The sequence below is a fragment of the Giraffa tippelskirchi genome, chromosome 2, assembly GCF_054371585.1.
Source record: "Giraffa tippelskirchi isolate mGirTip1 chromosome 2, T2T-mGirTip1v1.2.pri, whole genome shotgun sequence".
Classification (NCBI taxonomy): domain Eukaryota; kingdom Metazoa; phylum Chordata; class Mammalia; order Artiodactyla; family Giraffidae; genus Giraffa; species Giraffa tippelskirchi.
Window position 1 is genome coordinate 128,600,699 of NC_137276.1, and position 23,782 is coordinate 128,624,480.

Consider the following 23,782-nt stretch of genomic DNA (forward strand, 5'->3'; position numbering starts at 1 on the left):
ACTACAAACAAAGCTAGTGGAGGTGATGGAATTCCAGTTGAGCTATTTCAAATCCTGAAAGATGATGCTGTGAAAGTGCTGCACTTGATATGCCAGCAAATTTGGAAAACTCAGCAGTGGCCACAGGACTGGAAAAGGTCAAGTTTTCATTCCAATCCCAAAGAAAGGCAATGCCAAAGAATGCTCAAACTACCGCACAATTGCACTCATCTCACATGCTAGTAAAGTAATGCTCAAAATTCTCCAAGCCAGGCTTCAGCAGTACGTGGAACCGTGAACTTCCAGATGTTCAAGCTGGTTTTAGAAAAGGCAGAGGAACCAGAGATCAAATTGCCAATATCCGCTGGGTCATCGAAAAAGCAAGAGAGTTCCAGAAAAACATCTATTTCTGCTTTATTGACTATGCCAAAGCCTTTGACTGTGTGGATCACAATAAACTGTGGAAAATTCTGAAAGAGATGGGAATACCAGACCATCTGACCTGTCTCTTGAGAAACCTGTATGCAGGTCAGGAAGCAACACTTAGAACTGGACATGGAACAACAGACTGGTTCCAAATAGGAAAAGGAGTACGTCAAGGCTGTATATTGTCACCCTGCTTATTTAACTTATATGCAGAGTACATCATGAGAAACGCTGGGCTGGAAGAAACACAAGCTGGAATCAAGATTGCCAGGAGAAATATCAATAACCTCAGATATGCAGCGGAGAAGGCAATGGCACCCCACTCCAGTACTCTTGCCTGGAAAATCCCTTGGACAGAGGAGCCTGATAGGCTACAGTCCATGGGGTCGCTAGGAGTCAGACACGACTGAGCGACTTCACTTTCACTTTTCCCTTTCATGCACTGGAGAAGGAAATGGCAACCCACTCCAATATTCTTGCCTGGAGAATCCTAGGGACGGCAGAGCCTGGTGAGCTGCCATCTGTGGGGTCGCACAGAGTCGGACACGACTGAAGTGACTTAGCAGCAGCAGCAGAGACGACACCACCCTTATGGCAGAAAGTGAAGAAGAACTAAAGAGTCTCTTGATGAAGGTGAAAGAGCAGAGTCAAAAAGTTGGCTTAAAGCTCAACATTCAGAAAACTAAGATCATGGCATCTGGTCCCATCACTTCATGGGAAATAGATGGGGAAACATGCAAACAGTGTCAGACTTTACTTTTTTGGGCTCCAAAATCACTGCTGATGGTGATTGCAGCCATGAAATTAAAAGACGCTTACTCCTTGGAAGGAAGGTTATGGCCAACCTAGATAGCATATTTAAAAGCAGAGACATTAGTTTGCCAGCAAAAGTCCGTCTAGTCAAGGCTATGCTTTTTCCAGTGGTCATGTATGGATGTGCGAGTTGGACGGTGAAGAAAGGTGAGTGCCGCAGAATTGATGCTTTTGAACTGTGGTGTTGGAGAAGACTCTTGAGAGTCCCTTGGACTGCAAGGATATCCAATCAATCCATCCTAAAGGAGATCAATCCTGGGTGTTCATTGGAAGGACTGATGTTGAAGCTGAAACTCCAATACTTTGGCCACCTCATGCTAAGAGTTGACTCATTGGAAAAGACCCTAATGCTGGGTAGGATTGGGGGCAGGAGGAGAAGGGGACGACAGAGGATGAGATAGTTGGATGGCATGACTGACTCGATGGACATGGGTTTGGGTAGACTCCGAGAGTTGGTGATGGACAGGGAGGACTGGCGTGCTGCAATTCATGGGGTTGCAAAGGGTTGGACACGACTGAGCGACGCGACTGAACTGACTGAATCCCAGCTTAGCACGAAGTGTGCTTATATAGACACATTTAGGAAGAAACATTTATTTTAAAATTTAAAACGAATACTTGCTTAAAATCATAAAAAATAGTAATTCTTTTTAAACAGGTATATTTTCCCTGTGATTTGCTTTCATTGAAATATATTATCTTTTTCATATACTAGAGAGAAGCAATTTAACAATACAAATTAGTTACCTGCGCTACAAGAGAAATGCAGATTTAGAGATGCAACCATCAGTTTTGTTATAAATACTTGTTAGTCCAGCTATGGTATATACTAATTAACTAGATTTTATACTTTGGGGCTGAAATTCTGAGGAACCTGTGGGGTCACTGAGCAGAGTTCAGTATGTACCTATTCCCAGAATTAAAAACTAAACCATACCCATCAAGAAACAAAAATCCCAATATCTTTTAATGTTTGAATATTTATTTGTAATCACAGGCTTTCCTAAATTATTAGATTGCCTTATACTTGGCCGTTTTACTAGAATAATGATTTAGGCTATTTAATGCAGAGTACAGTCATTTTGTTTAGAATGTGGTATAGACAGATTTTTCTCGCTTTTCAGAAATTACTAAGGTCCATCAGTGCCACAGCTGATCCGTCTTCAGTTCCAGAGGCTTCTTCTGGTGTCTGTCGCTCTTGACAGTGGTACTTCACTTTCAGTGGTTTGCTGGGGTACCAGACCAAGTGAATACGGCAGGGTACAATTTCCTGGGGAACAAGAGTTCTAAAAGATTATGATCTGCCAAAACTTATGGTTTAAAAGCAATTCTATGTACCATTATGTTTTACCTGTGTTGAGAATTCATGGAGTAGAACAGTATAATCAAAATCAATTGCATCATCATTTGTTTTCTAGAAGAAGAAAAAAAGAATTAGTGCAATAGATAGGATAGGTTTATATTAACTCAGAATTTGGAAGACTCGTCTTACATAACTTCTTCAATGGGTGCCATGAATCACCTGCCACCTCTTTGAGTCTAGCCTCATCTCCTTTGGTGCTATCCTACATCAAGATGTAGAAGTCATGGATTCTTACTGTTCTGCCACCAAGTCAGGAAAATCTATTAAGATCTATCACTTTTTCTCTCTAATACTTACAGGTTTTGATGGAGACTAAGGTCTATGAGGATTGGGAGAATCTATTGAGACTCATATATGCACCTCAAGCTGATATGTAGACCTGCTATGCCAGGCAGTTGAGACAAGGGCAGGGCAACCAGGATTTCTAGAAGGCCACGTGGCCAAGTCCTGTGCTAGGGATTTCATACATTTTTCTCACGGAATTCTCCTGTCCTGCAAGAATATGCATTATGGTAGTGGTAGTCGCTCAGCTGTGTCCGACTCTTTGCAACCCCATGGACTGTAGCCCACCAGGCTCCTCTGTCCATGGGGTTTTCCAGGTAAGAGTACTGGAGTGGGTTGCCATTCCTTTCTCCAGAGGATCTTGCCGACCCAGGGATCAAACCTGAGTCTCCTGCATTGTGGGCAGATTCTTTACCATCTGAGCAACCAGGTAAGCCCTTGTTTTATAGGGAAGGTAACTTGAGGTTACAGCTAGTAGGTGATAAATGGGATTCAAACCCAGATAAATCTATGGACTCCACCACCCACATCCTTCATGTTTTACCACACTGCTTCTAAAACCAGCACATTTTCCAGGTAAGCAGGCAGTCTCCCACATCTCTTTTATTCACTTGATTTTTATAAATTTTATGAGTGACTAAATCAATTTCCTGGTTTTTGACAGTAACTGCTTGGGCTGCAAAAGAGCTTATCCCTTTAGTTAAAAAAAAAAAAAAATGGAAGAAATATTTAAATTAATTTGGATTGTGATTTTAATCCACCAGGTTTTCATTGAGACTATTTAAGAATATGAAAAAGCAAAAACAAACAAAAAGGACTTGATACTACATTCTGTCTTCCCTTTGCTTACACTGATGAAGATTTTTTACAAGCCATGAAATTTCCATCAGGTAGAGAAAGGGAGGGAGGGATAAGGTAAAAAGAGTGGGCCTGGGTCAATCACAAATTGACTGCTTTTCTGTGGTGCTTTTCATCATTGGGTAGGTTTGCCTTCTGCTAGCAGTATACCCATGAATGGTGAAAGCACATATCCAAAAGACAGACTGCACAGTCAGAATTCCTAAGAGAACATGTAGTGTTTCTTTTCTATAAAGGAACAGCTTCTGGAGGCTCCAGTTGTCAGCTGGGCATTGCTGGCTTTGGGGGTGGATTTAGCTTGTTTAACTCATTTGGTGGCGATCTTGACCTTGGGCTCTATTGACACAGCTGGGTGCTGTGCTGTGTAATTCTTGTCTCAGACTTCTGTGCTGCCTGCACAATTTCTCAAGATCTACTTACCATGTATTTCTACAGTTAAAAAAATTGGTCTGGGGGGGATCAGGGTGGGGAACACATGTACACCCATGGCTGATTCATGTCAGTGTATGGCAAAAACCACTACAATATTGTAAAGTAATTAGCCTCCAATTTAAATAAGTAATTTTTAAAAAAGTGATCTTATATGTATGTTTTCAGGGCAGTGCCTCTGTTTTTGAAAATAGCATTTCTGAAGGAAACCATGGCAATCTCCAGATTTAAGGCAAAATGGGAAAAGGCCTGAAATAAATGATGGCATTCCAATTAATCCAACTAATAATCCAACAAAAATTTGGGTTATTGTAATGCTTGGACACTCTACATTTAATTAAGACTTTCCTTAATAAAGTTACTGAAACATGTGTTTTTATAGATGCTTCCTCCTCCAGGAGGAAGCACCCTTAGACCAAACTGAACTTATTGAAGAACTGCAGCCCAGACATGGCACGTCCACGAACCTGGCAAAGTATCCAGGGTGCACTGCCCACACCAAGTAGTGCTCTGTCTGCCAGGAAGCCTTCATTTTTAATATTATTCAGAAATAATCCCTTAGTTTTGTTCAAATCATCACATATGTCAAAACCTTAGTCCAAACTGATGACCTGCTGTCACATTTTTTTGATAACTCAGCACTGTAATCTTCCTAGAGACAGACCTGAAGTGTTTGGTTTCCTTACTCATGACACACCCTACCCTCTACTGCTCTGCTCACCTCTAAAAAAGGAATGATCCCTAGCAGAACCAGTGTGGTTTTAGTAGAGAATAAGTAGGCTTAGATTATTAGTATATGCTAGCAAAAGTTTTTTTTTTTTAATTGATGTGCAGTTGATGTACAGTGTTGCTAGTTTCCGTGTACAGCCAGGTGACTCAGTTATGCATATATATACATATTCTTTTTCCTATGTTACAGTAGGTCCTTGTCGGTTATTTTATATATAGTAGTTTGTATCTGCTAATTTCGGAGAAGGCAATGGCACCCCACTCCAGTACTTTTGCCTAGAAAATCCCATGGATGGAGGGGCCTGGTAGGCTGCAGTCCATGGGGTCACTTTTCACTTTAATGCATTGGAGAAGGAAATGGCAACCCACTCCAGTGTTCTTACCTGGAGAACCCCAGGGACGGGGGAGCCTGGTGGGCTGCCGTCTATGGGGTTGCACAGAGTCGGACACAACTGAAGTGACTTAGCAGCACTGCTAATTTATCCCTCCCCTACCCCTTTTCCCCTTTGGTAACCATAAGTTTGTTTTCTATATTTGTGAGTCTGTTTCTGTTTTGTAAATAAGTTCATTTGTATCATATTTTAGATTTGACATATAAGTGATATTGTATGGTATTTGACTTCACTTAGTATGATAATCTCTAGGTCCATCCATGAAGCTGCCAATGGCACAATTTCATTTCTTTTTTATGACTGAGTAATACTGTGTATCTGGACCATATCCTCTTTATCCATCTGTTGATGGACATTTTAGGTTGCTTCCATGTCTTGGCTATATTGTGAATAATGCTGCTGTGAACATGAGTATCTTTTCGGATGATGGTTTTCTCGGGATATATGTCCAGGAGTGGAACTGCTGGATCATATGGTAATTCTATTTTTAGTTTTCTATTCCTTAGTTTTCTAAGGAACCTCCATACTGTTTTCCATAGTGGCTGAATCAACTTACATTCTCACTAACAGTTTTAGGAGGTTTCCTTTTCTCCAAGTCTCCACAGTTTCTATTTGTAGACATTTAAAATATGATGGCCATTCTGACCAGTGTGAGGTGGTACCTCATTGTAGTTTTAATTTGCATTTATATAATAAATTAGCAGTATTGAGCATCTTTTCATGTGCCTGTTGGCCATCTGTATGTCCTCCTTGGAGAAATGTCTGTTTAGCTCTTTTGCTTATTTTTTGCTTGGGCTGTTTTTTTTATATTGAGTTATATGAACTGTTTGTTCATTTTAGAAATGAACCCTTTGTCAGTTGCATTATTTGCAAATATTTTCTCCCATTCCATAGGTTGTCATTTTGTTTATGGTTTCCTTTGCTAGGCAAAAGCTTTTAAGTTTGATTAGGTCCCAATTGTTTATTTTTGCTTTTATTTCTGTTGCCTTGGGAGACTGACCAAAGAAATTTTTGCTACAACTTTTATGAGAGGATGTTTTGCCTGAGTTCTTTTCAAGTTTTATGGTGTCATGTTTTACATTTAAGTCAATAGTGGTTTTCTTAGCGGAATAAATAAGGTAGGTAAGATGGTTTCTGTAATATACTGTTGTTGGCCAATGGGGGCCTCTAGTTAGGGTGAAGACCTGTACTGATTGGCTGACTGCTACTGGTTAGGTAGTTTGAGATGCTGACAATAGCTAGTACTAATATCATTTGGAACAATGTTAGAAAAGTAACAGCTTTACTTTTCTCAATTCACATTGAAGGCTAAGGATGTCAGTAAGATCTGTATCTTTTTTTTCTCCCTGCTGCTGCTAAGTCGCTTCAGTCGTGTCCAACTCTGTGCGACCCCATAGACGGCAGCCCACCAGGCTCCACCGTCCCTGGGATTCTCCAGGCAAGAACACTGGAGTGGGTTGCCATTTCCTTCTCCAATGTATGAAAGGGAAAAGTGAAAGTGAAGTCGCTCAGTCGTGTCCGACTCTTTGCGACCCCACGGACTGTAGCCCACCAGGTTCCTCTGTCCATGGGATTTTCCAGGCAAGAGTACTGGAGTGGGGTGTTTTTCTCCCTAGTCAACAGATATTTCCCCTGCCCTTGGTTTAGTCCTAATGGTCTGAGAATGACATCTGTTCTTCAATTGTAAGGCAGTAACTGCCAGTAAGATGGGTCTTATATTTGTATAAGTGTATATCGGCTTTCTTAGCCCACTCTTCTCTCAGGCTGTGTTCGTTTGAGGCTGTGTTTCTAAAGCTGCACTTCCTTACACAATTGGATTAAAAGGTGAGTTTATCCCTGAGTGTACAGATAGTAATTCCCACCCAGAAAGCTTTCAGAAAACTATAACCCCTCTAGTTTCCTGAACTACCTTGGGCCACAGGGCCCCTCCAGTCACTCTTTGTCTTGGCTTTGTCAGCCCTGCCTTCCTGGCTCTATAGTCTCTTAGGGACAGTCCCAAGACTTTCTGATCTTGGTGACTTTTTTAAAAAAATTGTTACTTGTTTTGCTTCTTGCTGTTTTGTTTTGTTTTTTTCTTTTTCTGAAAGATGATCACAAAAATCTTTAGTGGCTACCAAATAGCAGAATTTGAAAATCTCTGAGGGTTTGTGCATACTTTTCTTTAAGAGAACTCGAATCTTGGAAGCTAAGCTAACAAGGGTCAGGCCCAGTTAGTACTTGGATGGGAGACTGCCTGTAAAAATAAGATAACTCTGATCTGAAGTGTGGGCTTCCCAGGTGGCTCAGTGGTAAAGAATCCACCTGCCAATGCAAGAGACATGGGTTCGATCCCTGGGTTAGGAAGATTCTCCTAGAGAAATTAAAGGCAACCCACTCCAGTATTCTTCCCTGGGGAATTCCATGGACAGAGGCACCTGGCAGGCTACAGTCGAGAGAGTCACAAAAGAGTCAGACATAGCTCAGCAAAGCAACAACAATCTGAAATGTTATCAACCTTAAACCAAACTTCCCAGTTGCCTCAGTATTTAGATTTATGTTAGCTTCAATAAGTTTGTTAGTCTTCATTTCATAGTCCTAAGAGAAGTGATTTGCCTTAGGTGACTCAGCAAGCAGTTGCACGTTCAATTATTATTTATCTAAAACCCGAATACCACAGAGTAAAAATCTAGAACTACTCAGTGACCATTCTCCCCCTGCATTTGATTTTCTTAACCCTGCAGTTACATTTGTCCCCACTGTCCCACTTTGCAGGCTGGTTGAGGGATATTGATGGACAGATGATAGACATCAAGACTGGCTAGAATGAGCCAGAAATGGAGCTCCTGTTTCTGAACCACAGCAAAAACTGGTGGTGACTTTGATGTGAGATGTACAAATGCAAAAAATGGAAAACACTGCCTTTAAAAGATACAAATTTTTCTGCTTTGTCTCTGTTACTGTATTCCTATTGAGTTTTCCTCTGACACTCATTAAAATTATTTCTATTACTTTGACACCATTTTCTACACTAAACAAAAAATTTCCCTTAACTTCCCAGTTGAAGTCTTGTGTTGAGGATATGACTGTCTTGGTAGATGAGAGAAATGGACCTAACAAAAGATTCAGTGCTGTATCCAGACCCCTAACGTAACAACTCTCAATTAAATGGCCATCTCTATTAGAAAGCGCTCTATAGAAGAAATGTGTTCATTTCAATAAGTAAAGAAAATACATTTCTAACAGTTGTCCACTTTACAAGTGACCTTTGAAAGGCACACCAAGCTCTTACTGGCATTAATAATGCTGACTGGATGCTAGGCAAATCCTTGTCCTCAGAAGATACTCACTGATAGCAATCCACAGTGAATCCACTGCTTCATCCACCCAAGAAGAAAATGATTTTTAGAAATCTGTACTTACAGTTGGCTTGGCTTGCCTCTTGCAGAATAGTTGATACTGTTTACTCTGGAAATGCCCCTCCCCTCCCTGCACTTCATACTTGGCTGAGAAAACCCCCACTCAGGCTTGTCCATGTCCACACCCAGTGTGAAAGTGTTAATCGTTCAGTCGTATCCAACCCTGCGACCCCAAGGACTGTAGCCCACCAGGCTCCTCTGTCCATGGGATTCTCCAGGCAAGAATACTGGAGTGGTTGCCATTTCCTCCTCAGCGATCAAACCCGGATCTCTTGCATTACAGGCAGTTCTTTACCATCTGAGCCACCAGAGAAAACCCAACCAGCCGAGGAAGACTGGCCCTGCTTCTTTCAGTTCATGACCACAGACCTGCAGAGCTGTGTGATGCCCAAATACACGACTCCCCCCCTCCCCAATACACACACACACACCATCACCTCCTGTCTCATCCTTGCTCTCAGCTGGTGACTCTCCCTCAGTTTTCACTGAGAAGAGACAGAACAGAACTTCCACAAGCTGTCACATGACATCAGCCCTCCCAGCAGCATCTGTGCCACACCTGTCTGCATTCCTCCAGGTGAACCCTGTGCCCTTGACCAAGGTCTTCTCCTGGATTGACCTTATCCTCTCTAGATCTCTCCACAGATACTAACTCCATCAAGTCTTCTCTTCCCTACAAGTCCTACTTCACCCCCTCTACTGGATTTTTCTCATCAACATACAAATATGTTGCTAAATCTCCCAACCTGAAAATACAACAGAAAACCCACCTGACCCACCCTCCAGTGCTAGTCTCCTCTCTTTTTTTTAAAATTCCCCTTTATAGCCAAATTCCTTGAGATAAGGAGTGTCCATTTCCATTCCCATTCTTTCCTTACCCTGCCCCAGTCAGGATTTCACCCATGCTGTGCCAGTGAGACAACTCTTGATAAGCTTGCCAACTGCTGATATCAAATGGCCAGTTCTTGGTCCTCATCTTCCTTGACTTCCCAGGAACATTTGATACAATCAGCCCTCATCCTTGAAAGACTTTCTTTTCTACTATCTCCAACTTCTAAAGTTAGAAGTGTTCCAGGACTCAATCTTTACATGACCTTTCTCTGTCTACATCCATTTTCTGATCTCATCCACTCTTGTGGCTTTAAAAGCCATCTATGTTGTGTTTGGCCTTGGAGTATAAAATGAAGCAGGGCAAAGGCTAACAGTATTGCCAAGAGAATGCACTGGTCATAGGAAACACCCTCTTCCAACAACATGAGAAGACTACACATGGACATCACCAGATGGTCAACACTGAAATCAGACTGATTATATTCTTAGCAGCCAAAGATGGAGAAGCTCTATACAGTCAGCAAAAACAAGACCAGGAGCTGACTGTGGCTCAGATCATGAACTCCTTATTGCAAAATTCAGACTTCAATTGAAGAAAGTAGGGAAAACTACTAGGCCATTCAGGTATGACCTACATCAAATCCTTATGATTATACAGTGCAAGTGACAAATAGATTCAAGGGATTGGCTCTGCTAGACAGAGTGCCTGAAGAACCATGGACGGAGGTTCATAACACTGTACAGGAGGCAGTGATCAAAACCATCCCCAAGAAAAAGAAATGCAAAAAGGCAAGAGGGTTGTCTGAGGAGGCTTTACAAATAGCTGAGAAAAAAAAGAGAAGCAAAAGACAAAGGAGAAGAGGAAAGATACATCCATCTGAATGCAGAGTTCCAAAGAATAGCAAAGAGAGATAAGAAAGGCTTCCTAAGTGAACAATGCAAAGAAATAGAGGAAAACAATAGAATAGGATACTAGAGATCTCTTCAAGAAAACGAGAGATACCAAAGGAACATTTCATGCAAAGACAGGCACAATAAAGGAATGAAATGGTATGGACCTAACAGAAGCAGACATTAAGAAGAGGTGGCAAGGATACACAGAACTATACAAAAAAAAAAAGATCTTAATGACCCAGATAAACACGATGGTGTGATCACTCACCTAGAGCCAGACATCTTGGAATGCAAAGTCAAGTGGGCCTTAGGAAGCATCACTACAAACAAAGCTAGTGGAGGTGATGGAATTCCAGTTGAGCTATTTCAGATCCTAAAAGATGATGGTGTTAAAGTGCTGCACTCAATATGGCAGCAAATTTGGAAAACTCAGCAGTGGCCACAGGACTGCTGTGTCACAGTTTTCATTCCAATCCCAAAGAAGGACAATGCCAAAGAATGTTCAAACTACCACACAATTGCACTCACTTCACAGGCTAGCAAAGTAATGCTCAAAATTCTCCAAGCCAGGCTTCAATAGTACGTGAACTGAGAACTTCAGATGTTCAAGCTGGTTTTAGAAAAGGCAGAGGAACAAGAAATCAAATCGCCAACATTCACTGCATCATAGAAAAAGCAAGAGGATTTCAGAAAAACATCTACTACTGCTTCACTGCCACTGAAGCCTTTATGTGGATCACCACAACAAACTGGAAAATTCTTAACGAGATGGAAATACCAGACCACCTTACCTGCCTCCTGAGAAATCTGTATGCAGGCCAAGAAGCAACAGTTAGAACCAGACATGGAACAATGGACTGGTTCCATATTGGGAAAGGAGTACGTCAAGGCTGTATCTTGTCACCCTGCTTATGTAACTTATATGCAGAGTGCATTGAAATGTCGAGCTGAATGAAGCACAAGCTGGAATCAAGATTGCTGAGAGAAATATCAATAACCTCAGATACACAGATGACACCACTCTTATGGTAGAAAGTGAAGAGGAACTAAAGAGCCTCTTGATGAAGGTGAAAGAGGAGAGTGGAAAAATTGACTTAAAACTCAACATTCAAAAAATGAAAATCATGACATTTGGTCCCATCACTTCATGGCAAATAGAGAAACAATGGAGACAGTGACAGACTTTATTTTCTAGGGCTCCAAAATCACTGCAGATGGTGACTACAGCCATGAAACTAAAAGACACTGGCTCCTTGGAAGAAAAGCTATGACAAACCTAGACAGCATATTAAAAAGCAGAGACATTACTTTGCCAACAAAGTTCCATCTAGTCAAAGCTATGGTTTTTCCAGTGGTCATGCATGGATGTGAGAGTTGGACTATAAAGAGAGCTGAGTGCCAAAGAATTGATGCTTTTGAACTGTGGTGTTGGGGAAGACTCTTGAGAGTCCCTTGGACTGCAAGGAGATCAAACCAGTCGGTCCTAAAGGAAATCAATCCTGAGTATTCATTGGAAGGACTGATGCAAAAAGATGACTCAGTAGAAAAGACCCTCCCTGATGCTGCGAAAGACCAAAAGCAGAAGGAGAAGGGGACAACTGAGGACAAGATAGTTGGATGGCATCACTGACTCAATGGACATGAGTTTGAGCAAGCTCCAGGAGATGGTGAAAGACAGGGAAACCTGGCATGCTGCAGTCCATGGGGTCGCAGAATCAGACACAACTGAGCGACTGAACAACAACGTTGCTGTTGATACCAACCTGGACCTCTCCCCTGAACTTCAGACTCTTATGTTCAGAGGACTATCCAGATCCTTTACTTGGGATTTAGAATGTCCCAAATCAAGCAAATTTCTACCCCAGTCTGTTCCTCTGTAAATGAAAAGTAGCCTTCCAGTTATTCATGCCAAATCCTAAGAATCATCCTCAACTTTTCTCATTGTCGGACATTCCACATTCAGCCCATCAACAGATACTGTTAGTCCGTCTTCAAAATCCAAACGCTTCTCACCACCTCCACAGCTGCCACCCTGGTCCAAGTTACCAGCAGACTTTGCCTAACTCACTGCAATAGTCTGGTTCTGCCTGCTTCCACCCTTGTCTGTCTAGTCTGTTCTCAACACAGCAGCCAAAATGATCCAATCTGGAAGTCAGATTGTCACTCTTCTGCTAAAAAACCCTGTAGTAAGTAAATGGCAAGGTCCTTCTGATGGCCTCCCAGGCTTTGTGTGGACTCATCCAGCCCGTCAGCCACACTGCTGCCTCGGGTCCCTCTGCCTGAAACCCCTTCTCGTCTGGAGGCATGGCTCGCTCTCACTTCTCGTGGACCTATGCACCAGTGTCACCTCTGCTCAAATTAGAGGGGCCTTACTTTAGACTAAGGTATAATTCTCTCAATACCCCACATTCCCTTCTCCCTACTTTATTTTTCTCCGTAGCCCTCATCACCATTTGATACACATTTTCTTGTTTATCGGTTCACCATCTTCTCTCACTAGAATTAGTCCCAATACAGACAGCTACATTTGAGTCTTTTGTTCACTGCTATATCCTCAGTCCCCAAAACAATACCTGACATTCACATATTTATCGAGTGAATGAAATGCAGTTAAAACTCTTGCCACAAATCTAGAAATTCATATTAATTTTGTGTAAGAACATTGCACTGGTTGTACCCCTTGGGTTACGAGTTGATTTTTTGTTTTTCTTACCCACTGCTTGACACTGCTAATCTGTGACATGTAGTAGTGTAGAAACGGTGTTGTCTTTTGCCACATCACGTAAGAGCTGCCCAGAAAAGCTAGGTCCCAGATGGGTCTCAGAGACGGAGGAATATATCCATGACTGTCTGAAGGAACAAAAAATGTACATTCGTGTTAAGACATTTATAGGACAAAATTTTAGACTCGTATCTGTGTCTATGTTGTATAGAGGTTTACATGCTTCAACTTGCCTGGTAAGTAAAGCTACTATAAAACAGTTTAAGGGCTATTTGCTATATTACATAAATGCAAACCAAGGGCTGTAATGATTAATCTAAAAATCTTCAATCTTTTAATTAGATGGGAATATCTATCAGTTATATTCTCCACATCACTTTCTACTTTCATTCTACAGTGAATGTGCTGCTCTTCACCAACCTAGCAAATGTCTCTGTCCTTCTCTGATCCTAGGCGTTAAAGCCAATCAGTGGCAGCATCTGTCACTTTTTTTTTTTGACCAAATGAAATAAATCAAGTGAGTTTTTCCTGTGATATTGTTTTTGGAACTGTAATGTTTTTAACTCAGCATTTATTTAAAAAAATTACTTAATATCAGATACTGGGATAGGTAGGGAAACAATGACTAATTATCTTTTGTGACTTTTAGGAACTCTAATTTTAGCAAGTTATTTATGAGCTGTTCATGGACCATCATTTATGTAGTTTGAAAGAGATATTCCTGGTCTGCATTAAAGCCCAATAATAGTTTAATATGTGAGGAATACTAACAGCTTGCTTAGGAAATGAACCCTTCTTGGTAAAATAATCTTTCGCATAAATTCTGCTGTGTGTTGGTAGAACTTGACTTGGTTGATTTATAACGGTATCCGTTCAGAAGGCATTCATTGATTGCTTGGGTGCTGTTTGCAATACAAAGAGAGACCCTACCCTCCTCTTGTTGACAGTGCAGAACGGCAGCTGACACCTTTCTTAAGAGAGGGAAGATCAGAGAGGGGAGGAGGGCACAGGGAACGGGGAGATTTCTTTGGGCTGAAGAAGTTGGGGAAAATGTCACAGAGATGAGAGTTGAGCTAAGCCTTGAATTCTTGTCGTGTGTGTGTGTGTGTGTGTGTGTGTGTGCGCGCACAAGCATGTGAGAAAGAGTAACAGACTTCCTTCATCTTACAGTGCCGCTATGAGTTTAAATCTTGAGATCAAAACAAATTAACCACAGAAGAAAAATCAGTTATACAAAATACTGCGAATAGTGAGGACAACTGAATTTGTGTCCAGCATGAATTCAGTGGCACTGATGCTACTCTGGACTTTAGCTGGTTATTCCCCAGTCTTTTATGTGTAACATATTGGGCTCATCTATAGGAAGTTTATGAACTTATTAGAAAAGGTGAAATTTTTTACTCATAATGAAAACTAGACAATTACTTTTTAGGGGGAAAACAGTGCAGAGCAAGGATATCATAAAATGGATTAGATCTTCTCACTCACCAATTGTAGAGAAAACTGCTCAACAGTCAAAAACCCTGGGTTAATTAAATAATGGGATCTGCTGAGAGTTGAACTGCCTACTCCAAAATGGATTTTGATTCACTTTATCCAAAACCAAACCTTTTCAGTTGTAAGTAGATAATTTTATATATACAGGCTATAAATAGCACCATTAAATGTCTCTGCTGAGTTTAAAGTGACAAGAGAACTTGTAGATTTCATTGATGAAAACATGCCCTCTATTAAATTATTTGAATCTTTATAGCAACACGTTGTTATATTATTATAGAATGATCCTTGTGGGCACACAGGACTTTTAATCTGCACTATTAAAAAGTGTCCAAAATCTAGAAATCCTGTGGCAAACAAACATTTAAGAGAGAAGGTCCAAAATGATTTCTAAAAATTTGTGTTTTAAGAGGAATATATAAAACCCTATTTCCCCAGCTAATGCTAAGGAGGGGTGTGTGCTAAGTCGCTAAGCCGTGTACGACTCTCTGCGACCGTAGGGACTGTAGCCTGCCAGGCTCCTCTGTCCATGGGCTTCTCCAGGCAAGAAGACTGGAGTGGGTTGCCATTTCCTTGTCCAGGGGATCTTCCTGACCCAGGGGTCGAAACTGCGTATCTTATGTCTCCTGCATTGGCAGGTGGGTTCTTTACCACTAGCGCCACTTGGGAAGCCCCCATTTCTTCCCATTTGCATTTAGCTAAGGAGGGGATCAACCCCTAAATAACTAGATTGTAAGTATTAGTCAGTGGCCCCCTTATTTCAGGCAGTTAGATATAAGCAAATTCTACTACAGTATGAGATTCTGATTCTTTGGAACAGGATTTAATCAAGTTGTCAGAGACCTATAATGAGAACGATCCAAGCTCTGCATTTGAGAAGCACAAAGAGCAGGATCCTACCTCTAGGTCTGTCAGAACACTCGGCCCCCATAATGGAGGGACACAGATGCAGTAATGAATGGAGACCGCAGGGCCTCCATGCTGAAACGGGTCTCTCACAGCCTCCAGGCAGATGAACAAGCTGAGAGAGAGACACAGGGAGCACTGTGGTGGGCAGATGTCAAGTCTGATGCTGAAGTGCAGGTGCAGAGATGACTTTGTGGTTTTGGAAATTGGATTTGCTGGGAAGTGCTGAGTCTCTGAGTGCCAGAGCAAATGGGCTCTGCTTCACTTCAGCTGAGTCACTTGAGAGGCAAGGTTCATTTCTTAGAAGAGATGGCACCACTGCCTATTAGCTCTGGACCTAAAATGAGATCAGCTCGACTCCAAGGCCCCAAGACAGTCGGCTTGCCCAGCCCTGGTGCGGAACACGATGCTGGGCATAGCCAAGGCCCTGGATGGGGTCTCATCACTTTAAGTTCCCAAAGCCACCATCAGAAACCTCTAGAAACGTCTCCTCGGCTCCTGGACTCAACCCTGAAAACTGCACCTCTGTGTGTGGGTCCTGTTACAAAGACCTCCACCTCTTTTGGAGTTGAGCTCTTGCCCTGCCTGTGTCTGGGATGGAAGTGGGCAGGTGAAAGGGGTACAGACAGTTCTTGATGGAGTCACTATCTTGTACTGGAGGAGGAGAACCGGAAAAGGATACTTCTGAATTTTGTTTAAATAATGAGGTAAACCACTTCTGTCGTTAAAGTGCCATTTGGGAAATAGATTTTTAGATGATCATTCTTCTTGAGATTTAGTAATGACACACATTCCTGAATATAGAAATTCCAGAGATGGGTACATACCAGGAATGCTGACTGCATTCAAGGGGCTTTTAAGTTGCTTCATGAGCTTGTAGAGCTGGTAATCCTCTTCCTCTCTCCTCTCCTTCTTAATGAGCTGAGTACATGTCACATTAACGGCCGGTCTGGGTTTCTCATTCCTGAAAAATACTTGAGCAGAACATTTTCCCAGACGTTTCTCACCTTCCTGAAATAAAGATTTTGGAATTAAAAAGGAGGGTTCCTCATTACTTCCCACCCATCCCAACGTACAAACACAAGACTGGGGAGCTCCTCGTACGTGGCAGGTATGCCCTGGCATGCATATGTAGTGGTCTGCTTTGTAGAATGTGATTTTGGGGCTCACACTGAACACAGCAATCTTCAGCCTTTGCTGTCTTTTAAATTCCTGCTTTCTGATGGTGCCCTTAGGAAAGAAGGCTGGGCCTTTTCCAAAGAAATACTCACTGACAGCTGTGAGTGCTGCTCGACTCAAAACTCTAGGACAGGTCCTTTCCTCTCTGGGACCAATGTAATGCTCAGTTGGAACTCAAGCTTGCAAACTTTGACCAAGAGGAAGCTAATCTCCATGAACACAAGTGACAATACCATCATGCTGCCTGATGAATTTGGTCCTCTTACTCCAATTTTCCAAATAGGAAAAGGAGTATGTAAAGGCTGTATATTGTCACCCTGCTTATTTAACTTCTATGCAGAGTACATCATGAGAAACGCTGGGCTGGAGGAAGCACAAGCTGGAATCAAGATTGCCGGGAGAAATATCAATAACCTCCGATATGCAGATGACACCACCCTTATAGCAGAAAGTGAAGAAGAACTAAAGAGCCTCTTGATGAAAGTGAAAGTAGAGAGTGAAAAAGTTGGCTTAAAGCTCAACATTCAGAAAACTAAGATCATGGCATCTGGTCCCATCACTTCATGGCAGATAGATGGGGAAACAGTGGAAACAGTGGCTGACTTTATTTTTCTGGGCTCTAAAATCACTGCAGATGGTGACTGCAGCCATGAAATTAAAGGACGCTTGCTCCTTGGAAGGAAAGTTATGACCAACCTAGATAGCATATTAAAAAGCAGAGACATTACTTTGCCAACAAAGGTCTGTCTAGTCAAGGCTATAGTTTTTCCAGTAGTCATGTATGGATATGAGAGTTGGACTATAAAGAAAGCTGAGTGCCGAAGAATGATGCTTTTAAACTGTGGTGTTGGAGAAGACTCTTGAGAGTCCCTTGGACTGCAAAGAGATCCAACCAGTCCATCCTAAAGGAAATCAGTCCTGGGTGTTCATTGGAAGGACTGATGTTGAAACTGAAACTCCAGTACTTTGGCCACCTGATGCAAAGAGCTGACTCATTGGAAAAGACCCTGATGCTGGGAAAGATTGAGGGCAGGAGGAGAAGGGGACGACAGAGGATGAGATGGTTGGATGGCATCACCGACTTGATGGACATGGGTTTGGGTGGACTTAAGGCATTGGTGATGGACAGGGAGGCCTGGTGTCCTGCGGTTCATGGGGTCGCAAAGAGTCAGACACGACTGAGCAACTGAAATGAACTGAACTCAACTCCAATTTTACAGATTAAGACTGACGTTTAAAGAGGAACCTCCTCCATGTGTCATAGCTAGTAAGTGGTCAGCCAGGACCTGAGCTGTCTGTGATGCCAGGCCCCTAGCTCTGTGAGAGCCCTGAGATCTAATCTGGAAGAAGTAGAGACAAAAACGACCCCAGTGGGGCTGTTCCAACTACCCACGTGACCAAGGGCTGTCGGCTTATACTCACATTGAAACCTAGAAACACTGAGTGTTCTGGGATCTCCCTCACTTACTTTCCAACCCAGAGACACATGGAGGTGGGTAGCTGGATGCTTTAAGTAGACATCAAGTGCACGACTCATTTCTGGGACAGTTCTTTACCCTTTTAGGTCACTGATTCCTTAATCTAACAATAAAAGCCAAGGAACTGCTTCCCAGAAAAATGCATGTTCGCTCAAACCATCCACTGGGCCTATGATTTGAGGAAGTTCATGGCCCGAGTTAACTCCTGTAACAACTTGGTCGGTTGACCAACTAAGTTCTTTTCCCTTTTACGGTCATTTGAACTGGGTGGAGTCCCAGTTAAAACAACCAAAAAAAAAAAAAAAAAGCCCACAAACAAACTGTAATGAAGATCAGATCTACCTAATAAGCCCCCTCCTGGAACTAAAGCCAAAAACCCCATAAAAACTGCAATAGGCTTTCCTAATCATCAGTGCCATACAGGGAAATGGTGAAGGGAGCATTCCAGAAGAGGCTTATCAAGGGCAAAAGACAGGGCTGGCACGTGGGCTCCTTTGATGTCAAAGCTATTTCCAAGGCAGGGTAAAGGAAATGGGTGTTGTCGCCTTTTGTTTTCCTTTTCTTCCCCCCCCACCGCAAGTTGGCCCCACAGAATCAAAGCAGTTGCCTGAAGATGAAAGAACTCTCCTCACCCCCTCAATTAGCTCACCATGCCCATCAGAGAAGCACAGTAGGTCAAAATAATCTAGTAGTCATTTTCCCTTTCACTTTAATTGAACACCTCCACTGGCAACACAGAAACCAAAAGCACCTTCCTTATGCTCTAAGAAAATGTTAATTCTTAGGTCAATATGCAAAGTTGGTGTACTACTGTCCGGTCAGTCCTGAGTACTGGTAAGCTTTCTTCCAGAAGCGTCCACTGGAGGGGTCCTGCCTTCTCCGAAGCTCTGCCTCCCTCAGACGCCTTGATGCTGCCTGCCCACCCCTGGCGCCCTGACTCAGTGCCACACTGAGGGGTTTGGGCCGGTCCCTCCAGCCAGGTTCCGGTTGATGCCTCCCAGCTCGGCCCAGCACTGGGAAGTTCATCCGGCTCTGATTTCTGTCTGAATCTCCTGTTTACTCTTTTGTTGAGAGCAGGGGAAAGGAAGCTTGGAGAATCATGGCCTGCCGGGTCGCAACTGGAGAGGCTGAAGGTGCCTGCGGCGTGACAGGCTGCTCTGGGTTACAGAATACCTCTGTTCAGGGAAGCTCCCGGAGATGGTCTCCTGCCACGCCAGCCCACTAACGAGAAATGTCACCAGCTGACAGGGAAAGAGCAGGCTGGCATTTAGAAGTGAGTCACTCCAGGGATTCTGAGATGTGAGGGAGGGGCAGCAGATGCTCGAGTGCGAAACACCCTCCTAGCAACAAAGAAGGCTGTGTGGACTGTTTTAAAAGCAACCCTGTGTAAGGTCATGAAGTTGTCCTGCCAAGCTCTAGTCTTCGATTCTTGAGAACAAATAGAAAACAAAGCAGGAGGGGAAAACACACACACACAAAAGTAAATCTCTAGGTCACTACATACAGGTTTGATCAAAAAGTTTGTTCGGGTTTTCCTGTAATATATTATGGAAAACTCCAAATGAACTTCTTGGCCAACCCAATATTAAGATTCTCACTTAAAAAAAAAATCCATAAACGTTAATGGGACACTTCACGAACCATGGCAGCTTACCTCTGCGCTGTAGAATTCTGTGGTAAACACCAGGTCAAATTTATATTCCTTCTTCTGATTAACCTGAAACACAGAAACGGAATTTTAGCCAAGTGGAAGTTCTGCTGCTAAGTCACGTCAGTCGTGTCCAACTCTGTGCGACCCCATAGACGGCAGCCTACCAGGCTCCGCCGTCCCTGGGATTCTCCAGGCAAGAACACTGGAGTGGGTTGCCATTGCCTTCTCCGGGAAGTTCTGTTAATGGAAATCAAACCTGAATATTCATTGGAAGGACTGATTTTGAAGTTGAAGCTCCAATACTTTGGCCACCTGATGCAAAGAGTCAACTCATTGAAAAAGTCCCTGATGCTGGGAAAGACTGAAGGTAGAAGGAGAAGAGGACGACACAGGGCGAGATGGTCAGATAGCATCACCGACTCAATGGACATGAGTTTGAGCAAGCTCCGGGAGTTGGTGAAGGACAGGGAAGCCTGGCATGCTGCAGTCCATGGAATCACGAAGAGTCAGACAAGACTTAGCAACTGAACAACAACAACCGCTTACTCTCTTGGGATAACATGACATGCAAATGGCAGCTGTAGCACTTATACCTGAATAAAATCGATTTTTTTTTAAGCCAGGAGAAAAGATCTCAAATTTTCGTCTGATCATGCCACTCTGCTTGCTGATTTGACAGCTGCTCACAAAGAGGGAGGTTGAGAGGGGGAAACTGGTCCTGACGCTAGAAGTTGGCTTTGTGGGAGCAGTGAGATGAGAAACAGATATGAGCACACAGGCTGAGGAGAGGGTTCCTTCCTTCCCCAGTCGTCGGTACCCCTCCATGCCCTGTGCTGGGCACCGGGCCTCAGCAGCTCCCCTTCCTGCAGCTCACAGTTGAAAACAGGATCCGGCGACAAAGATGCACCCAGTAATAAATGATGGGTTTTCAGATGGTGGTAAGTGAAGAAAAAGGGGTGGGACAAAATGGCTGTGTACCCTAGGGTGGTCAAGGAAGGCGTCTGCGGGAGGAGCCCTCAGCTGAGGTCAAAGGGACAGTGTGGAAGCAGCACATCCAGACGCAGGGTGGGCAGAGTGGACCCACACGGGAGGCCTGAGGTGGGGGAGCTCTGTGATGGGCTGAGCCTGGGGCCGGGTGAGTTACCACAGAGATCGTGGTCTCCACTTTGGAGCTTTCACAAGTAGGCATGCTTCTAAACTTTGGAAATGCATGTTTAGCCTTTTTAAACCTTTGAACTGATCGCAATGCAGAGCTTTAGAGAATACATATCCTTACCACTGAAGCCCGTTAGACTGTCCAGAAGAACTTTGTTATTGGCCATCGTTTTTTTAAAGAGCACAATGATCATTCAGTAAAATGTTTTCTAGAAAAGAAAGGGAGCTTCTGCCACCCGGAGCTGAAGTTATTCCACACAGTGTTAAGTTATTGTGGAAACAGCCATTTCCCTTTTGTGGGAGGCGGGGGTGAGGTGGAAACACAGCCGCACGGATCTTAGTTCCCCAACCAGGGATCGAACGCGTGTCCCCCTGCAGTGGAACCACAGAGTCTTAACCACTGGGCCACCAGGGAATTCCCTCTGTTTCCTGTGAACTTTAGCCCAGGAACACGACAACCAAGCATGGTTATTTTAAGTAGACCAGATATCATCCATTCCTATCACAGACTGTAAAAAAAGATAAATTCTGGGAAACTGGAGAATGGAGAGTGAGGATTCTATGGCAATTGTTTATATAAGGAATATTTAAATGTGTGGATGTATAGATATTGCTGGGGGTCAAGGGGCACCCAGAGCCCATGCATGAGAGCCGTTTGCTTAGGGCTCCTTTTCAATCTCGAAACAAGTTCTGGTGTAAGCTGAAACACTGATTTCAATTACATATTCATACGGATTACAAAATTCATACACACGTGTCTGTCTTCTCAGCCATTCACTGTTTGCCACCTAGTATGCCAGGCACCAGGGAGATACAAGGAAATTAAACATCCCGTCTGGCCTGACTGCACCCTGTGTGGAAAGGGTAGCTCAGCAGCTACACAGTGCAGCTCTCCTGCACGGCCAGAGCGGCGTGTGTGCTGGGCGCTTACTCCAGGGAGGCTTTCTAGAGCAAAGGGGAGCCAGGCAAAGATATGGGAATGGTGGGCAGGGGCTGGCGTTTCAGGGAAGGCTGCAAAGCTAGGGAAAAGGCTGTCTGGGGAGGCTGGTGCAAGGTCACGAAAGCATTTTTTGTAAAGAGGACTTGGAACTTGATCCCCAAGTCTGTGGGAACCCCAGTAAAGTAAACATATTGCAGCACTCAGGCTGCTGTGCAGAGTAAAGCGCAACACAAAAGAGTTTAGATGGTGCCTTGGTCGGGGGGGAAAAGTCCAATGCTCACTATCTGTATTGTTACTAAAACCTATTCAAACCCACAGCTAACATCATACTCAATAGCAAAAAGCTAAAAGCACTTCCTCTAGGGTCAGGAACAAGACAAAGCTGTCCACTCTCGCCACTTTTATTTAACATAGTTTTGGAAGTCCTAGCCACAGCAATCTGACAAGAAAAAAATTAGAGGAATCCAAACTGGAAAAGAAGTAAAACTGTCACTGTTTGTGGATGACATGATACTATACATAGAAAATCCTAAAGATGCTACCAGAAAATGACTAGAGCTCATCAATGAATTTGGTAAAGTTGCAGGATACATGGAAATTCTCTGACAGTCCAGTGGTAAGGACTTAGTGCTTTCACTGCAGAGGGCCCAGGTTCAATCCCCAGTTGGGGAACTAAGATCCCACAAGTCACACGGTGGCACATCACCCCTCCTGGCAAAGTTGCAGTATACCATACACAGAAATCTGTTGCATTTCTACACACTAACAATGAAAGATCAGAAAAAATAAGGGAACTGTCCTAATCACCACTGCATCAATGCAATCCCTATCAATTACCAATGGCATTTTGCATAAAATAGAACAAAAATTTTTGTAATTTGTATGGAAACACAAATGACCTTGAATAGCAAAGCAATCCTGAGAAAGAAAAGTGGAGCTGGAGGAATCAGGCTCCCTGACCTGAAACTACACTACAGGTACCTTCCCTGGTGGTCCAGTGGTTAGGAACCCACCTTCCAGGGCAGGGGACAAGGGTTTGATTGCTGGTCGGGAAACTGGGATCCCACATGCTGTGGAGCAACTAAGCCTATGCACTGCAACGACTGAGCCCACATGCCACAACCAGGGAGGCCCACACAGAATTAAAAGAATGAATCTTCAAAATATACAAGCAGCTCACACAGCTCAATATCAAAAAAACAAACAACTCAATCAAAACCTGGGCAGAAGATCTAAATAGACATTTCTCTAAAGAAGACATACAGATGGCCAAAAAGCACATGAAAATATGCTCAATGTTGCTAATTATTAGAGACATGCAAATGAATTTTCACCTCACACTGGTCAGAATGGCCATCATCAAAAAGTCTACAAACAATATATGCTGGAGAAGGTATGGAAAAAGGAAACCCACCTATAAATGCTGGTGGGAATATAAACTGGTGCAGCCACAACGGAGAACAGTATAGGGATTCCTTTAAAAACCAAAAACAGAACAACCATATGACCCAGCAATCCCACTCCTGGGCATATACCCAGAGAGAACCATAATTTGAAAAGATACTTGCGCCCCAGTGTTCACTGCAGCACTATTTACAATAGCCAAGACATGGAAGCAACCTCAGTGTCCATCAACAGAGGAATGAAGAAGATGTGGTTCATACATACAATGGAATACTACTCAGCCATAAAAAAGAATGAAATAATGTCATTTACAGCAACATGGATGGACCTAGAGATTGCCATACTGAGTGAAGTAAGTCAGAGAAAAACAGATATCATATGATGTTGCTTATATGTGGCATCTTTAAAAAATGATAAAAATGAACCTATTTATAAAACAGAAATAGAGTCACAGATGTA

General features: G+C 43.0%; 1 protein-coding gene across 1 annotated transcript in view; it reads right to left on the minus strand.

The window, feature by feature from the left end:
- Positions 1 to 2,180: 2,180 nt before the first annotated feature.
- The window catches only part of RARRES1 (retinoic acid receptor responder 1), a 44,053-nt gene continuing 22,451 nt past the window's right edge, over positions 2,181 to 23,782 (minus strand). Inside the window, exons 2-6 of the mRNA XM_081570659.1 lie at positions 19,828 to 19,890; positions 16,344 to 16,527; positions 13,105 to 13,241; positions 2,570 to 2,632; positions 2,181 to 2,488 (exon numbers count right to left, since the gene is read on the minus strand). Coding sequence (XP_081426785.1) covers positions 2,339 to 2,488; positions 2,570 to 2,632; positions 13,105 to 13,241; positions 16,344 to 16,527; positions 19,828 to 19,890 — 597 coding nt within the window. The 3' untranslated portion in view covers positions 2,181 to 2,338. The remainder of the gene's footprint in view (positions 2,489 to 2,569; positions 2,633 to 13,104; positions 13,242 to 16,343; positions 16,528 to 19,827; positions 19,891 to 23,782) is intronic.